The sequence below is a fragment of the Ranitomeya imitator genome, chromosome 3 (genome assembly GCF_032444005.1).
Source record: "Ranitomeya imitator isolate aRanImi1 chromosome 3, aRanImi1.pri, whole genome shotgun sequence".
Lineage (NCBI taxonomy): Eukaryota > Metazoa > Chordata > Amphibia > Anura > Dendrobatidae > Ranitomeya > Ranitomeya imitator.
Genome location: NC_091284.1, coordinates 134,867,928 through 134,884,074, shown reverse-complemented (window position 1 = coordinate 134,884,074; position 16,147 = coordinate 134,867,928). Strand labels below are relative to the sequence as shown.

Genomic DNA, 16,147 nt, shown 5'->3' with positions numbered 1-16,147 from the left:
GCCTTTTTTGCCCAATATGCTTCTTGCGATCCTGTTGGTTATTTGCCATGAAACGCTTGATTGTTCGGTGATCACGCTTCAAAAGTTTGGCAATTTCATGACTGCTGCATCCCTCTGCAAGACATCTCACAATTTTGGACTTTTCAGAGCCCGTCAAATCTCTCTTCTGACCCATTTTGCCCAAGGAAAGGAAGTTGCCTAATAATTAAGCACATCTTATATAGGGTTTTGATGTCATTAGACAACACCCCTCCTCATTACAGAGATGCACATCACCTAATTTACTTAAATGGTAGTTGGCTCCCAAGCCTGAACAGCTTGGAGTAGGACAATATGTATAAATAGTATCATGTGATCAAAATACAACTTGCCTAATAATTCTGGACACAGTGTACTTACGTCACCTACTTTATGTATGAGTGTGTGTTATATAAAGTGTATATATATATATATATATATATATATATCATGATGCTGTACCATGTGCCTAATTGTACTATAAGGGGGAAGTGTATTCTTTCTTCCAGAAAAAAACTGTCACTCCCAAAAAAAAGTTGCCACGTTATTTTTATGTTTTCGTGCAATTTCTAAACTACTTGAGTTGTAGCTCTGTAACAGAAAAATAGAGAACTGCCTAGCTTTTAATGCTTTGTGGTAGAATGGCTCACTCGGCTGGACGCAGAGATAGAAACGGAACACTGTCTCTTTAAGAACATGCTTGGTTTATTAAAGGCAGCATAAACCTAGCTGGGAAAAATAAACACGGGCCTCTTGGCAAAACAAAACACAGTCCTTCTCCTAGGGGGGATAAGCCTGCTCATGGTTAGCAATGTCCATGGTTCAGGTCCTTAGCATACAACACAGACACAAACAGTTTCTTGGATTGCTTCCTTTCCAGGCACACTGAACACTGCTATCTTTGGAAGCCAGCTACTAAAGCCCCAGACCATGTGACTCCTCCATCATGTGACTGATCACATGATTGTGAAATCACACCGGACCTGTCAGGACACAGTGGTGTCGGCTCTGCAGGTGGAGATAAGGTGGACATTTTCCCACCCACTCTATGTCCACATAAAACCAGCCCATTTATGCAACTATAGCGTAAGCCTCAAAACACTTTAGTGTGCTGGAGGAAAATACTCTGGTTTTAGATCACTGACGCCAATAAATGTAGTGACACATATCTCTCCTCCAGTACTTTAACCCCTTTACCCCCAAGGGTGGTTTGCACGTTAATGACCGGGCCAATTTTTACAATTATGACCATTGTCCCTTTATGAGGTTATAACTCTGAAACGCTTCAATGGATCCCAGTGATCCTGACATTTTCTCGTGACATATTGTACTCCATGATAGTGGTAAAATTTCTTTGATATTACCTGCGTTTATTTGTGAAAAAAATGGAAATTTGGCAACAATTGTGAAAATTTAGCAATTTTCCAACTTTGAATTTTTATGCAATTAAATCACAGAGATATGTCACACAAAATACTTAATAAGTAACATTTCCCACATGTCTACTTTACATCAGCACAATTTTGGAACCAACATTTATTTTTTTCTCATTTTTACAACACCATTTTTTTTTAGGGACCACATCTCATTTGAAGTCATTTTGAGGGGTCTATATGATAGAAAATACCCAAGTGTGACACCATTCTAAAAACTGCACCCCTCAAGGTGCTCAAAACCATATTCAAGAAGTTTATTAGCCCTTCTGGTGCTTCACAGGAATTTTTACAGAAGTTTATAATGCAGAACCGTAAAAATAAAAAATCTAATTTTTTCACAAAAATTATCTTTTCGCCCCAAATTTTTTATTTTCCCAAGAGAAAGAAGAAATTGGACCCCAAAAGTTGTTGTACAATTTGTCCTGAGTACGCTGATACCCCATATGTGGGGGTAAACCACTGTTTGGGCGCATAGGAGAGCTCGGAAGGGAAGGAGCGCCGTTTGACTTTTCAATGCAAAATTGACAGGAATTGAGATGGGACGCCATGTTGCGTTTGGAGAGCCACTGATGTGCCTAAACATTGTAACCCCCCACAAGTGACACCATTTTGGAAAGTAGACCCCCTAAGGAACTTATCTAGATGTGTGGTGAGCGCTTTAACCCACCAAGGGCTTCACAGAAGTTTATAATGCAGAGCCGTAAAAATAAAACAAAAATTTTTTCCCACATAAATTATTTTTTAGCCCCCAGTTTTGTATTTTCTCGATGGTAACAGGAGAAATTGGACCCCAAAAGTTGTGGTCCAATTTGTCCTGAGTGCGCTGATACCCCATATGTGGGGAGAACCACCGTTTGGATGCATGGGAGGGCTCAGAAGGGAAGGAGCGCCATTTGGAATGCAGACTTAGATGGAATGGTCTGCAGGCATCACATTGCGTTTGCAGAGCCCCTATTGTACCTAAACAGTAGAAACCCCCCACAAGTGACACCATTTTGGATATTAGACCCCCTAAGGAACTCATCTAGATGTGTTGTGAGAGCTTTGAACCCCCAAGCGTTTCACTACAGTTTATAACGCAGAGCTGTGAAAATAAAAAAATAAAAACTTTCCCCCCAAAATTATTTTTTAGCCCCAAGTTTTGTATTTTTCTGAGGGTAAGAGGAGAAATTCAACCCCAAAAGTTGTCCAATTTGTCCCGAGTACGTTGATACCCCACATGTGGGGGGGGAACCACCGTTTGGGCGCATGGGAGGGCCTGGAAGGGAAGGAGTGCCATTTGGAATGCAGACTTAGATGGAATGGTCTGCAGGCGTCACATTGCGTTTGCAGAGCCCCTAATGTACCTAAACAGTAGAAAACCCCCACAATTGACCCCATATTCTAAACTAGACCCCCCAAGGAACTTATCTAGATGTGTTGTGAGAACTTTGAGCCCCCAAGTGTTTCACTACAGTTTATAACGCAGAGCCGTGAAAATAAAAAAATCTTTTTGTTTTCCCACAAAAATTATTTTTTAGCCCCCAGTTTTGTATTTTCCCAAGGGTAACAGGAGAAATTGGACCCCAAACGTTGTTATCCAATTTGTCCTGAGTACACTGATACCCCATATGTTGGGGTAAACCCCTGTTTGGGCACACGGGAGAGCTCTGAAAAGAAGGAGCACTGTTTTACTTTTTCAACGCAGAATTGGCTGGAATTGAGGTCGGACGCCATATCGCGTTTGGAGAGCCCCTGATGTGCCTAAACAGTGGAAACCCCCCAAATTAGAACTGAAACCCTAATCCAAACACACCCCTAACCCTAATCCCAACAGTAACCCTAACCACACCTCTAACCCTGACACACCCCTAACCCTAATCCCAGCCCTATTCCCAACCGTAAATGTAATCTAAACCCTAACCATAACTTTAGCCCCAACCCTAACCCTAACTTTAGCCCCAACCCTAACTGTAGCCTTAACCCTAACCCTAGCCCTAACCCTAGCCCTAACCCTAGCCCTAACCCTAGCCCTAACCCTAGCCCTAACCCTAACCCTTACCCTAGCCCTAATGGGAAAATGGAAATAAATACATTTTTTTAATTTTCCCTAACTAAGGGGGTGATGAAGGGGGGTTTGATTTACTTTTATAGCGGGTTTTTTAGCGGATTTTTATGATTGGCAGCCGTCACACACTGAAAGACGCTTTTTATTGCAAAAAATATTTTTTGCATTACCACATTTTGAGAGCTATAATTTTTCCATATTTTGGTCCACAGAGTCATGTGAGGTCTTGTTTTTTGCGGGACGAGTTGACGGTTTTATTGGTAACATTTTCAGGCACGTGACATTTTTTGATCGCTTTTTATTCCGATTTTTGTGAGGCAGAATGACCAAAAACCAACTATTCATGAATTTCTTTTGGGGGAGGCGTTTATACTGTTCCGCGTTTGGTAAAATTGATAAAGCAGTTTTATTCTTCAGATCAGTACAATTACAGCGATACCTCATTTATATCATTTTTTTATGTTTTGTCGCTTTTATACGATAAAAACTATTTTATAGAAAAAATAATAATTTTTGCATCACTTTATTTTCAGGACTATAACTTTTTAATTTTTTTCTGATGATGCTGTATGGCAGGTCGTTTTTTGCGGGACAAGATGACGTTTTCAGCGGTACCATGGTTATTTATATCCGTCTTTTTGATCGCGTGTTATTCCACTTTTTGTTCGGCAGTATGATAATAAAGCGTTGTTTTTTGCCTCGTTTTTTTTTTTTTTCTTACGGTGTTTACTGAAGGGGTTAACTAGTGGGCCAGTTTTATAGGTCGGGTCGTTACGAATGCGCCGATACTAAATATGTGTACTTTTATTGTTTTTTTATTATTTAGATAAAGAAATGTATTTATGGGAATAATATTTTTTTTTCATTATTTAGGAATATTTTTATTTTATTTTATTTTACACATTTGGAAATGTTTTTTTTTTTTACTTTTTAACTTTGTCCCGTGGAAGACATCACAGATCGATGATCAGACAGTTTGCATAGCACTCTGTCAGATCACCGATCTGACTTACAGTGCTGCAGGCTTCACAGTGCCTGGTCTGAGCAGGCGCTGTGAAGCCACCTCCCTCCCTGCAGGACCCGGATGCCGCGGCCATTTTGGATCCGGGCCTTGCTGCAGGGAGGGAGGTAGGGAGACCTTCGCAGCAACGCGATCACATCGCGTTGCTGCGGGGGGCTCAGGGAAGCCCGCAGGGAGCCCCCTCAATGCGCGATGCTTCCCTATACCGCCGCACACCGCGATCATGTTTGATCGCGGTGTGCCGGGGGTTATTGTGTGGGGGGCGGTCCGTGACCACTCCTGGCACATAGTGCCGAATGTCAGCTGCGATAGGCAGCTAACACCCGGCCGCGATCGGCAGCGCTCCCCCCGTGAGCACTGCCGATCGCATATGACGTACTATCCCGTCGGTGGTCATACGGGCCCACCTCGACGGGATAGTACGTCTAATAACAGAAAGGGGTTAATAGTGACTTTGTCACATATCCCCCCTCTGCCTAAAGCCCTGGGGGTTTTGCACCTTCATTGGCTAAGCAGGGGACTCTGGACATGGCATCTGCATTCCAATGCAACTTCCCTCATCTGTGATCCCAGGGCTGCCACTAGAAATTTCGGGGCCCCATACTGGCAAAATTTTCGGGGCCCCCTTGAGACTCCGCCCAGGCTCCACCCCAGCCCCGCCTCCACGCTCCACCCCTCGAACTGTCCACAGACCCACCGCTCTCTCTTGGAAAAACTCCACTTCTCACCTATCACACATCAACAGTTCCCATCACCAGATCATAAATATAGCCAGCAGCTTTTGTTTTGGCCAAAAGATTTTTTAAGCCGCCACCATAACATGGTAGACACTTTTGGCCGGGCCCTACTCTACTGTAACCTATTAAATATTTGTTAAAATATGCAATACAATTTAGGTATATTTTTATTTATTTTTCAATTTTTAAAATGACCAATAATATTACATACAAGGAACAAATACTGCTACACCATGACCAGATGACATATTACCACCACAGTGATCGGATAATATCACATACAAGGAACAAATACCGCAACACCATGACCAGATGACATATTACCACCACAGTGATCGAATAATATCACATACAAGGAACAAATACCGCTACACCATGACCAGATGACATATTACCACCACAGTGATCGAATAATATCACATATAAGGAACAAATACCGCAACACCATGTCCAGACCACATATTACCACCACATAGTGACTGAATACTACAATTCTGATCAGTAATTAAAAAAAAGCACCATACTATCACCATAAGTGCCATTATACACAGGAGATCTGTACTTAGTATGCAGTGTCTGTGTACAGATAATACAGTGATCACTAGTGAAATTATACACAGGAGCTCTGTATACAGTATACAGTGTATAGTGTCAGTGTATAGGTAACACACTGACTCACCAGTGACGTCTCTAGGTGAAGTCCTTCATCTTTCATCCAGCACAGACCGCCATCATTTAATCCAGCCAGGACTTCTCTCTGCAGGAAATAACACAGTTATCTCGAGCTCCGCTTGTAGAATACATTACTTAATTTTTCCCACCTTCTACATTACACCACATGAAGAAAAAGAGGCGACATAGTGTCACTCTACACAGTAACAGGACCGCCCCCCCATTTAAAACCGTGTCCTCAAAAAATAAAATAAATACATCACTGCAGTAATAATATCCCTAAATTAGCCCCTATGGTAATAATATCCCCCAGCCTGGCCACCGTGTGTCTCATTCCTGGCGTCAGCCACATGTTCTCCCATCCTGCCCTCATGAGTATCCATTCTGCCCCATATGATCTCCCCATCCTGCCCCATATGATCGCCCCATGTGATCTCTCCATCCTGCCCCATCTTTCTGCATCATATCCATCCTGCCCCATGATCCTGCACGATCTGTCTCCAATCATGCCCCATGTCTCCATTCTGCCCCCTATGTCTCCAACCATGCCCCCATGTCTGAAATCCAGCCACTTGTCTCCAATCATGCCCCCTGTGTCTCCATTCTGCCCCATCTGTCTCCAATCCTCCCCCATCTGTCTCCAGTCATGCCCCCATGTCTTTCATCCTGCCCCGTGTCTCCAATCATGCCCTGTATCTCCATTCTGCCCCGTGTCTCGCATTCTGCCCCAATTTCCAGCATTCTGCCCCAATGTCCAGCATTCTGCCCCCGGGTCTCACAGTCTGCCCCTGTGTCCAGCATTCTGCCCCTGTCACTGTGTCCAGCATTTCTGCCCCTGTCACTGTGTCCAGCATTTCTGCCCCTGTCACTGTGTCCAGCATTTCTGCCCCACTGTGTCCAGCATTTCTGCCCCACTGTGTCCAGCATTTCTGCCCCACTGTGTCCAGCATTTCTGCCCCACTGTGTCCAGCATTTCTGCCCCACTGAGTCCAGCATTTCTGCCCCACTGTGTCCAGCATTTCTGCCCCACTGAGTCCAGCATTTCTGCCCCACTGAGTCCAGCATTTCTGCCCCACTGTGTCCAGCATTTCTGCCCCACTGTGTCCAGCATTTCTGCCCCCCTGTGTCCAGCATTTCTGCCCCACTGTGTCCAGCATTTCTGCCCCACTGTGTCCAGCATTTCTGCCCCACTGTGTCCAGCATTTCTGCCCCACTGTGTCCAGCATTTCTGCCCCACTGTGTCCAGCATTTCTGCCCCACTGTGTCCAGCATTTCTGCCCCACTGTGTCCAGCATTTCTGCCCCACTGTGTCCAGCATTTCTGCCCCACTGTGTCCAGCATTTCTGCCCCACTGTGTCCAGCATTTCTGCCCCACTGTGTCCAGCATTTCTGCCCCACTGTGTCCAGCATTTCTGCCCCACTGTGTCCAGCATTTCTGCCCCACAGTGTCCAGCATTTCTGCCCCACAGTGTCCAGCATTTCTGCCCCACTGTGTCCAGCAATTCTGCCCCACTGTGTCCAGCATTTCTGCCCCACTGTGTCCAGCATTTCTGCCCCACTGAGTCCAGCATTTCTGCCCCACTGTGTCCAGCATTTCTGCCCCACTGTGTCCAGCATTTCTGCCCCACTGAGTCCAGCATTTCTGCCCCACTGTGTTCAGCATTTCTGCCCCACTGTGTCCAGCATTTCTGCCCCACTGAGTCCAGCATTTCTGCCCCACTGTGTCCAGCATTTCTGCCCCACTGTGTCCAGCATTTCTGCCCCACTGTGTCCAGCATTTCTGCCCCACCGAGTCCAGCATTTCTGCCCCACCGTGTCCAGCATTTCTGCCCCACCGTGTCCAGCATTTCTGCCCCACCGTGTCCAGCATTTCTGCCCCACCGTGTCCAGCATTTCTGCCCCACCGTGTCCAGCATTTCTGCCCCACCGTGTCCAGCATTTCTGCCCCACCGTGTCCAGCATTTCTGCCCCACCGTGTCCAGCATTTCTGCCCCACCGTGTCCAGCATTTCTGCCCCACCGTGTCCAGCATTTCTGCCCCACCGTGTCCAGCATTTCTGCCCCACCGTGTCCAGCATTTCTGCCCCACCGTGTCCAGCATTTCTGCCCCACCGTGTCCAGCATTTCTGCCCCACCGTGTCCAGCATTTCTGCCCCACCGTGTCCAGCATTTCTGCCCCACCGTGTCCAGCATTTCTGCCCCACCGTGTCCAGCATTTCTGCCCCACCGTGTCAAGCATTTCTGCCCCACCGTGTCCAGCATTTCTGCCCCACCGTGTCCAGCATTTCTGCCCCACCGTGTCCAGCATTTCTGCCCCACCGTGTCCAGCATTTCTGCCCCACTGTGTCCAGCATTTCTGCCCCACTGTGTCCAGCATTTCTGCCCCACTGTGTCCAGCATTTCTGCCCCACTGTGTCCAGCATTTCTGCCCCACTGTGTCCAGCATTTCTGCCCCACTGTGTCCAGCATTTCTGCCCCACTGTGTCCAGCATTTCTGCCCCACTGTGTCCAGCATTTCTGCCCCACTGTCCACTGAGTCCAGCATTTCTGCCCCACTGTGTCCAGCATTTCTGCCCCACTGACAGGTCCCCCGGGCCCCGCTGCCGCCGGCGCTTGCCTCTTCTCCTCTGCTCTGCCGGTCCCCCGGGCCCCGCTGCCGCCGGCGCTTGCCTCTTCTCCTCTGCTCTGCCGGTCCCCCGGGCCCCGCTGCCGCCGGTGCTTGCCTCTTCTTCTCTGCTCTGCCGGTCCCCCGGGCCCCGCTGCCGCCGGCGCTTGCCTCTGCCCTCTTCTCCTCTGCCGGTGACCGGTCCCCCGCTGCCGCCTGCCTCTTCTCCTCCGCCGGGTCCCTCGTCGTCCGGTGGTCCCCCGCTGCCTCTTCTCTGCTCCCTCGGCCTCCGCCGTCCACGTGGTGTGCCGCCGCACGCTGCTCTGCTCTGGTCCCGGAATGAGGAAGTGGAGCAGGGCAGCGTGTGACGTCACTAACTTGCGGCGGGCGGGCCCATGAATCACCGCGGGCCCGGCCGCCTTAAAGGTACAAGGCTCATTTAGAGACAGCAGGCACAGCACAGTGGCACTGCAGCCGCAGCCTGAATAAAAATGTCAGGGGGGGCCCGAGCAGAGCGCGGACCGGACCGGCTGCCAGCGTGCTCGCTCGGGCCCCCCTTTTTGCTCCTCATCACCGGGCCCCATACGGCAGTGATGCCTGTAATGCCCTGATGGCGGCCCTGTGTGATCCACATGAAAAGTAAAGTCCTGGAACACCAGAAACCACCTAGTCACCGTGGCATATCCCACCCGATTATCACGGGTGTAGCAAACCTTTGACTACCCAAACCTCATGGGACTCCGTATCCTGGCTTGTTTTTATTGACATTCTGGAGAGAGGATAGTCCATGGTGTTCCCGTGCATACAGCGGATGCCCACGTGTTTCCCTGGGATCAACTGATGGGGAAGTATGGCCCTTATCAGGGTCACCAAACTCCCTGAGTCTGAGTCTTGACACCAGCACCCCATTTATTAACATGGGACATGCCTGTGGCCTCTCACCAGGCTGATAGTCCACACTGCAGGCGGAATATGCTTATTAAGAGCAGTGCCTCCCTAGGCTGCAGTCCATCTCTTTGGAGGACAAGGGACAAAGAACGGACATATGTCCAGGACTACAACATCTCCTGCAAAACAAGTCTTTACCTATGGCCTTTGGCAACCCCTCAGCGACCCCTTGGGATCTAGGATTCCCCCCAGTGGTGGCTCTGCTACCCCTCTTTTGGGGCTCAGGTTCTCACTGGGTACCTCAGTATGGGGATGCACCACCCCCTGGCACTCTTAGAGACCTCTCGACTACCTGGTACCATTCCACTAGGCCCACCAGTTCGTCCGCATTTTGGGAATCTCCCTGAGCAACCTGGGTCTGCATCAGCCTAGGAAGGGTGTGCATGAATATGTCCATGCCACACGCTCAACCATCTGGGCTGGACTGGAAGGTTCTGGCTGCAGCCATTTTTGCACAAGATGCAATAAGTCAAACATTTGGGATCGAGGCGGTTTGTCCCCACAGTATGCCCAATGTTGAACCCTTTGTGCTCTGATTGACAGTCACTCATGTGCATGTAAAACTTTTAGTTGTTAATTTGGCATACTCCTGTGCATCCTATAATGCCAAATCATAATAGGCCTTCTGGGGCTAACAAGTCAAATAGGGGGCCAGCACCTCCTCTCACTCCTCTGGCAGAAGCTTCTCATGCTTTGCCACCCGCTTTAACACAGTACAAAATGCCTCCACATCATCACCCGGGTCATTTTTTTCATGGCTCGTCTTACCACCTTCCAGATGTATGTGTCGTCACCTGGACTTGGGGGAGGGGCTGCCAGCCTTCCACGATCCGCCTCTATAAGGAAGTCAATCTGTTGCTGATGCTGCTGCATCTGCTGTTTAAGCAGCTTACTGGTCTCTGTTGCCGCTGTAATTGTTGCTGGTGTTGTTGGTGCTGTTGCTCCTGTGCATTTAGCAGATGTTTAAGCAGGACCTTCATCTTGCCAAACATTGTACGCTGGCTTGTGGCCGTCACACATGTTCGCCCGTACTTCTAACACCACCTGTGGTAGAGCGGCTCACTCAGCTGGACACAGAGGTAGAAACAGAACACTGTCTCTTTAAGAACATGCTTTGTTTATGGCAGCATAAACTAAACAAATAAACATGGCCCTCTGGGCAAAACAGAAAAACAAAACGCAGTCCTTCTCCTTGCGAGGATCAACCCGCTCATGGTTAGCAATGTCCATGGTTCGGGTCCTTAACATACGACGTGGACACAAACACTTTACTGGAGTGCTTCCTCTCCAGGCACACTGAACACTACTGTCTTTGGAAGCCAGCTACTTAAGCCCCAGACCATGTGACTCATGTGCGATTAATCACATGATTGTGACATCACAAAGGTCCTGTCAGGACACAGTGGTGCTGGCTCTGCAGGTGGAGATAAGGTGGAAATTCTCCCTCCCACTTTATGAATGTCCACATAAAACCAGCTCAGGCTCCTTTCACACTAGCGTCGGAATCTCCCCGTCGCAATGCGTCGGGGAGAGATTCCGACGCTAGCGTTTGCTGCATTGCACAATGGGTGCAGCGGATGCATTTTTCCAGCGTATCCGCTACCCCATTGTACGGTGTGGGGAGGTGGGGGCGGAGTTCCGGCCGCGCATGCGCGGTCGGAAAAAGTGGTCCGTCAGGAGAAAAAAACGTTACATGTAGCGTTTTTTTCTCCCGACGGTCCGCAAAAGCACGACGCATCTGTCGCTCGACGGATGCGACGTGTGGCAATCTGTCGCAAATGCGCCGTCAATACAAGTCTATGGGGAAAAAACGCATCCTGCAAGCACTTTTGCAGGATGCGTTTTTTCTGCAAAACGACGCATTGTGACGGATTGCAGAAAACGCTAGTGTGAAAGTAGCCTCATTTATGCAACTTTAGTTTAAACCTCACTACACTTTAGTGTGCTGGAGGAAAATACTCTGGATTTATATCACTGACGCCATTAAAGCCCCCGTCACACAAAGCGAGATCGCTAGCGAGATCGCTGCTGAGTCACAAGTTTTGTGACGCAACAGCGACCTCAGTAGCGATCTCGCTATGTGTGACACGTAGCAGCGACCAGGCCCCTGCTGTGAGATCGCTGGTCGTGTCGGAATGGCCTGGACCTTTTTTTGATCGTTGAGGTCCCGCTGGGTAGCACACATCGCTGTGTTTGACACCTTACCAATGACCTCGTTGACAGGACGTCCCCCATTGAGGTCTGTTAATCGTCATGAAATAGCTGCCATGTGACATCGTTGTACAGGTCGCTACAGGTCGCCGCATCGCTGCTGCGTCGTTGGGGAGATCTCACTGTTTGACATCTCACCAGCGACTACATAGCGACGCAGCAACGATCCCTGACAGGTCGTATCGTTGTCGGGATCGCTGTAGCGTCGCTAAGTGTGACGGGGCCTTAAGTGTAGTGACTCATATCTTCCCTCCAGTACTTTACAAGTGAGTTTGTGACAGCATGTATTTTAATAAAATCTTTGGACCATTTAGTTTTGACAGTAAAATTTCCCAATGAACTTGTCTGAAATCAAGGTCTAAAGGTTATCTTTCATCTACTGAATCAACTTCTAAGCTGATTTCTGACTAAATGAGTTGAATTGACAGATTTCACTGCTAAGGGCTAGACGTCACACAATAAAAACGGTCTGAGCTTCATCAACATTTTTTTTTGTTATCAGTATTTCATCAGATTTACAGCAGAGTGTATATATGGGTTTCTCCAGAGTTCGGATAATATCATCACTTTTTTTTTGGGTAGGGAAAAAAAAAGTTTTTCCAGCTTCTCCTATCAAACAGTCCATGAAAAATGGATAGCACACTGATGGCATCTAAATGCTATCCGATTTTTTTTTTTTTTTTTTTTTTTTTTTTTTTTTTTAATGGAGCCATAGACTTACATTGGCAAGTTAGATCCAAGTTAGATCAATATCGAATAAGTCTCCGTGCTTATTTGCAGACCTCTCAAGCCATGGAAAAAAAGCAGCCATATGAACTACCCCTTAGACTAGAAAGTAAGAAAGTCTTCAAGTTATTCATGTCCTTTATGATTTTGGTAAGCAATAATTAGTATGCCGGTAGGACAGTAGTGCCATCACACTTAATACATGCAATAATTTTGCTAACATACAGTAGTACATGCCAGATAGGTTGCTTGGCAGGTAGCTATAGATATAGAGATAAATGTATTCTCTGCTGCCGCTGCCTCCTTGTTGTCGTTACAACCATCTAGTAAATTTGGATCGTGGGATAGAAGGGAACAAAAACTTGCTTGCTTTAAAAATTATATTCCTTAATCATTTCTGTAGAGCAGCTCCAAAGGTTTGTTTTCAACAAATGTTTTTTTTTTTTTTTAAGAGACGAGAAAGGCAATTTGCCATGTGAAGATGTGAGCCGTCATATAGTTGGAAAACCAGTATCAAAGGGATCAGAGTCTCCAAACTCATTTCTGGATCAGGAGTATAGAAAACGATTCAACACTGTAGAGGAAGATGCTGTCCTTTATTGCTACGAATATGACAAAGGAAGATCCAACATGCAGAGTCGCAGAGAAAGCACTCCCACCTATGGTAAGTGCTACTGCTCTATGTGTCTGATGAGATAGTGTGTACAAGGCTTCTTTTGCATCACGTTTTTGTAATCTGCTGCAGGTATAAGTTTACATTGTGTAATCAAGAGTAAATCAGATCTGTTGTGAAACTGATGCATTTTAAAAGCTGGCATGTTCTGTTTTTTGCTTTGCTTTTTTCAATATAAATGTTACATCTGTTTTTGTGTTTGTTTTTAAAAATTGATCTTTTTTTCTTTTTTAAGGGTAGCAGATTAGGTGACTGCTTTTTGGAAATAAATGTATTATAAAACAAACACTTTCACATATGAAAGTGTGAGGCAATACCTTTGCATAAGTTTCCCATTTCAATAAAAAAAAAAAAAACAGACACCTGCTATCAAATAATTATGGTATTAAATAGTGTAGAAAGGAAATAATTTTTTTTGTTACCACATAACCCTTAAAATATAAGAAATTTAACCTGAATTTTGCAGGCAGATGTTTAGTAGTTGCTATAGCGTATCGTGAATTATTAAGGTATGTGTCCACGGGCCAGGTTACATCCGGATTGAACACTGCATACAGCCGCAGCGTTCAACCCGCAGCGTCCATATGTTACAGCATAGTGGCGAGGATTTTATGGAATCCCATCTCCACTATGCGTGCGAACACGCATCCGGCGGCCTGCGTTTATGGACATGCGCAGGGCCGGCTCCAGGATTTTGTGGGCCCCAGGCAAATGAGTCTCAGTCGGCCCACATACCACGATTCATGATGCACAGATACGGAAGGCCTAGCCTTCCCCCTCATCCTTCACATAGGCAGGTATGCACACACACACAATACGCAGACATACACACACATTTACAGTACGCAGACATGCGCACTCACACACACACACACAATACGCAGACATGCACACACACAATACGCAGACATGCACACACACAATACGCAGACATACACACACACAATACGCAGACATACACATACAGTACGCAGACATGCTGCACACATACAGTACTCAGACATGCACACACACAATACGCAGACATGCGCGCGCACACACACACACAATACGCAGACATGCGCGCGCACACACAATACGCAGACATACACACACAATACGCAGACATGCTGCACACACACAGCACTCAGACATGCACACACACATACAGTACTCAGACATGCACACACACACAGCACTCAGACATGCACACACACACACAGCACTCAGACATGCACACACACACACAGCACTCAGACATGCACACACACACAATACGCAGACATGCACGCACACACACAATACGCAGACATGCACACACACACAATATGCAGACATGCACACACACACAATACGCAGACATACGCATGCAATACGCAGACATGCACACAAATACAATACGCAGACATGCACACAAATACAATACACAGATATACACATAGAATACGCAGATATTTACATACATATATTTGAAGACAAATTCACAAAAATACATAAATGTGTACAGTCAAACACACTGATACACACAGATATGCACATCATACAGGCATACACAGACATACAGACAGACACAACACACAAGCCTCACTCACCTCCCCCAGGCTTGTCACCCATCAGGCTCCTCTGGCATGTGGATATGGAGGGAGTGCTGTTTGATCGATGGCCGTCATTTAAACAGACATGGCCACCCACAGTGCACGCTGCAGCTGTGTCTGTTACTAATGATGCGGTCAGGCAGACACTGTGCCTTTAACTTTGCTTGTGTGTCCGCCCGGCCGCGTCATTACTAGCAGAAGCAGAGACATCGCTGCAGAGTGCACTGTGCGCGGCCATGTTTATTTAAGTGACGGCTGAGCTCAAGTAGTGGCGAAGCTGCTGGGGGAGCAGCCCGGGCTCCCTGGTATCCCGGCCACGAGTGGGCCCCCCCATTTGTTCAGGGCCCCGGCACTTGCCCCGATACGCCGGGTGCTGACGCTGGCCCTGGACATGCGGCTCATCTTTTAGAACACAGCATGTCTGTTTACCTTGTGGCGACGCTCCGTCTCCACAAGGTAAATAACACAGTCCTATATATATAGGGTGCAACTATTCCAAACACATCTGGAATCACCGTGCGTACAGAAGGGGGCGGCACTTTGGCGGAGCAGGTTTTCCGCTACATCCAAAGCGCCGACTATCCGGACACGCATCCGCTCGGCGGTTGTACAGCGCACTCCAGTGGCTACTGCAGGGGTTGCCGCACCTCCACAAGCTGCACTGGAGCCTAAGATTGCATTACCTGACAGGTTCTCTGGGGGGCACGACAAGTTTGTTATATTCAGAGAGGCCTGTAAATTATACTTTAAGTTGCGTCCCCACACTTCAGGTTCCGAGGAGCAGAAGGTCGGGATTGTAATCTCGCTCTTACAAGGAGATCCCCAGGCCTGAGCTTTGTCACTTCCTGCTGATGCTTTGCCGTTATGGACTGTGGAGGAGTTCTTTCGAGGCTTGGGTCACGTGTATGATGATCCTGACCGCATCTCCCTCACTGAGTCCACAATACGTCACCTCCGCAAGGGAGACTGGCCAGTGGAGGATTACTGCTCTGAGTTTCGGAGATGGGCTACTGCTACAATGTGGAATGATCCCGCACTTCACAGTCAATTTTATCAGGGACTATCTGATAAGATAAAAGATGCCTTCGCCCTACAGGAGAGACCAGCTACTCTAGAGGCTGCTGTGTCTCTAGCTATTCGTGTAGACCGCCGCCTGCGCCAGAGACTTAAGGAGATGCCGCTTTTTAAGGGTGACTCGAATTTGGAGTTACCAGAACCTGAGTCTCTAGGGGAACCTATGCAGTTAGGTGGCGCAACTCGATCTAAGGGGACAGCAGCAGTACATAAGGGAGGTGTTTGTTTTTCTGTGGCGGAAAGGGTCATTATGCATATGTGTGTACTTCTAGAAGACAACCGCTGGAAAACTAATGAGCCCAGGTTGTGGGGAGGTTGGCAACTCGGGTGTACTTGTTTCCTCCATAGGTAAGCCACAATTTTTCTTACCAGCCGAGATTAGTCTTAGTGAAAATAAGCTCATAGT

The 16,147-nt window shown here is 47.4% G+C and overlaps 1 protein-coding gene across 14 annotated transcripts in view; it reads left to right on the top strand.

Moving 5' to 3' along the window:
- CNKSR2 (connector enhancer of kinase suppressor of Ras 2) overlaps positions 1-16,147 on the top strand; it is a 550,079-nt gene that overhangs the window by 298,536 nt on the left and 235,396 nt on the right. For all 14 annotated transcript variants that reach the window (XM_069761485.1, XM_069761477.1, XM_069761484.1 and 11 more), the window contains one exon: positions 12,873-13,084. In XM_069761485.1, the coding sequence (XP_069617586.1) occupies positions 12,873-13,084 (212 nt within the window). The remainder of the gene's footprint in view (positions 1-12,872; positions 13,085-16,147) is intronic.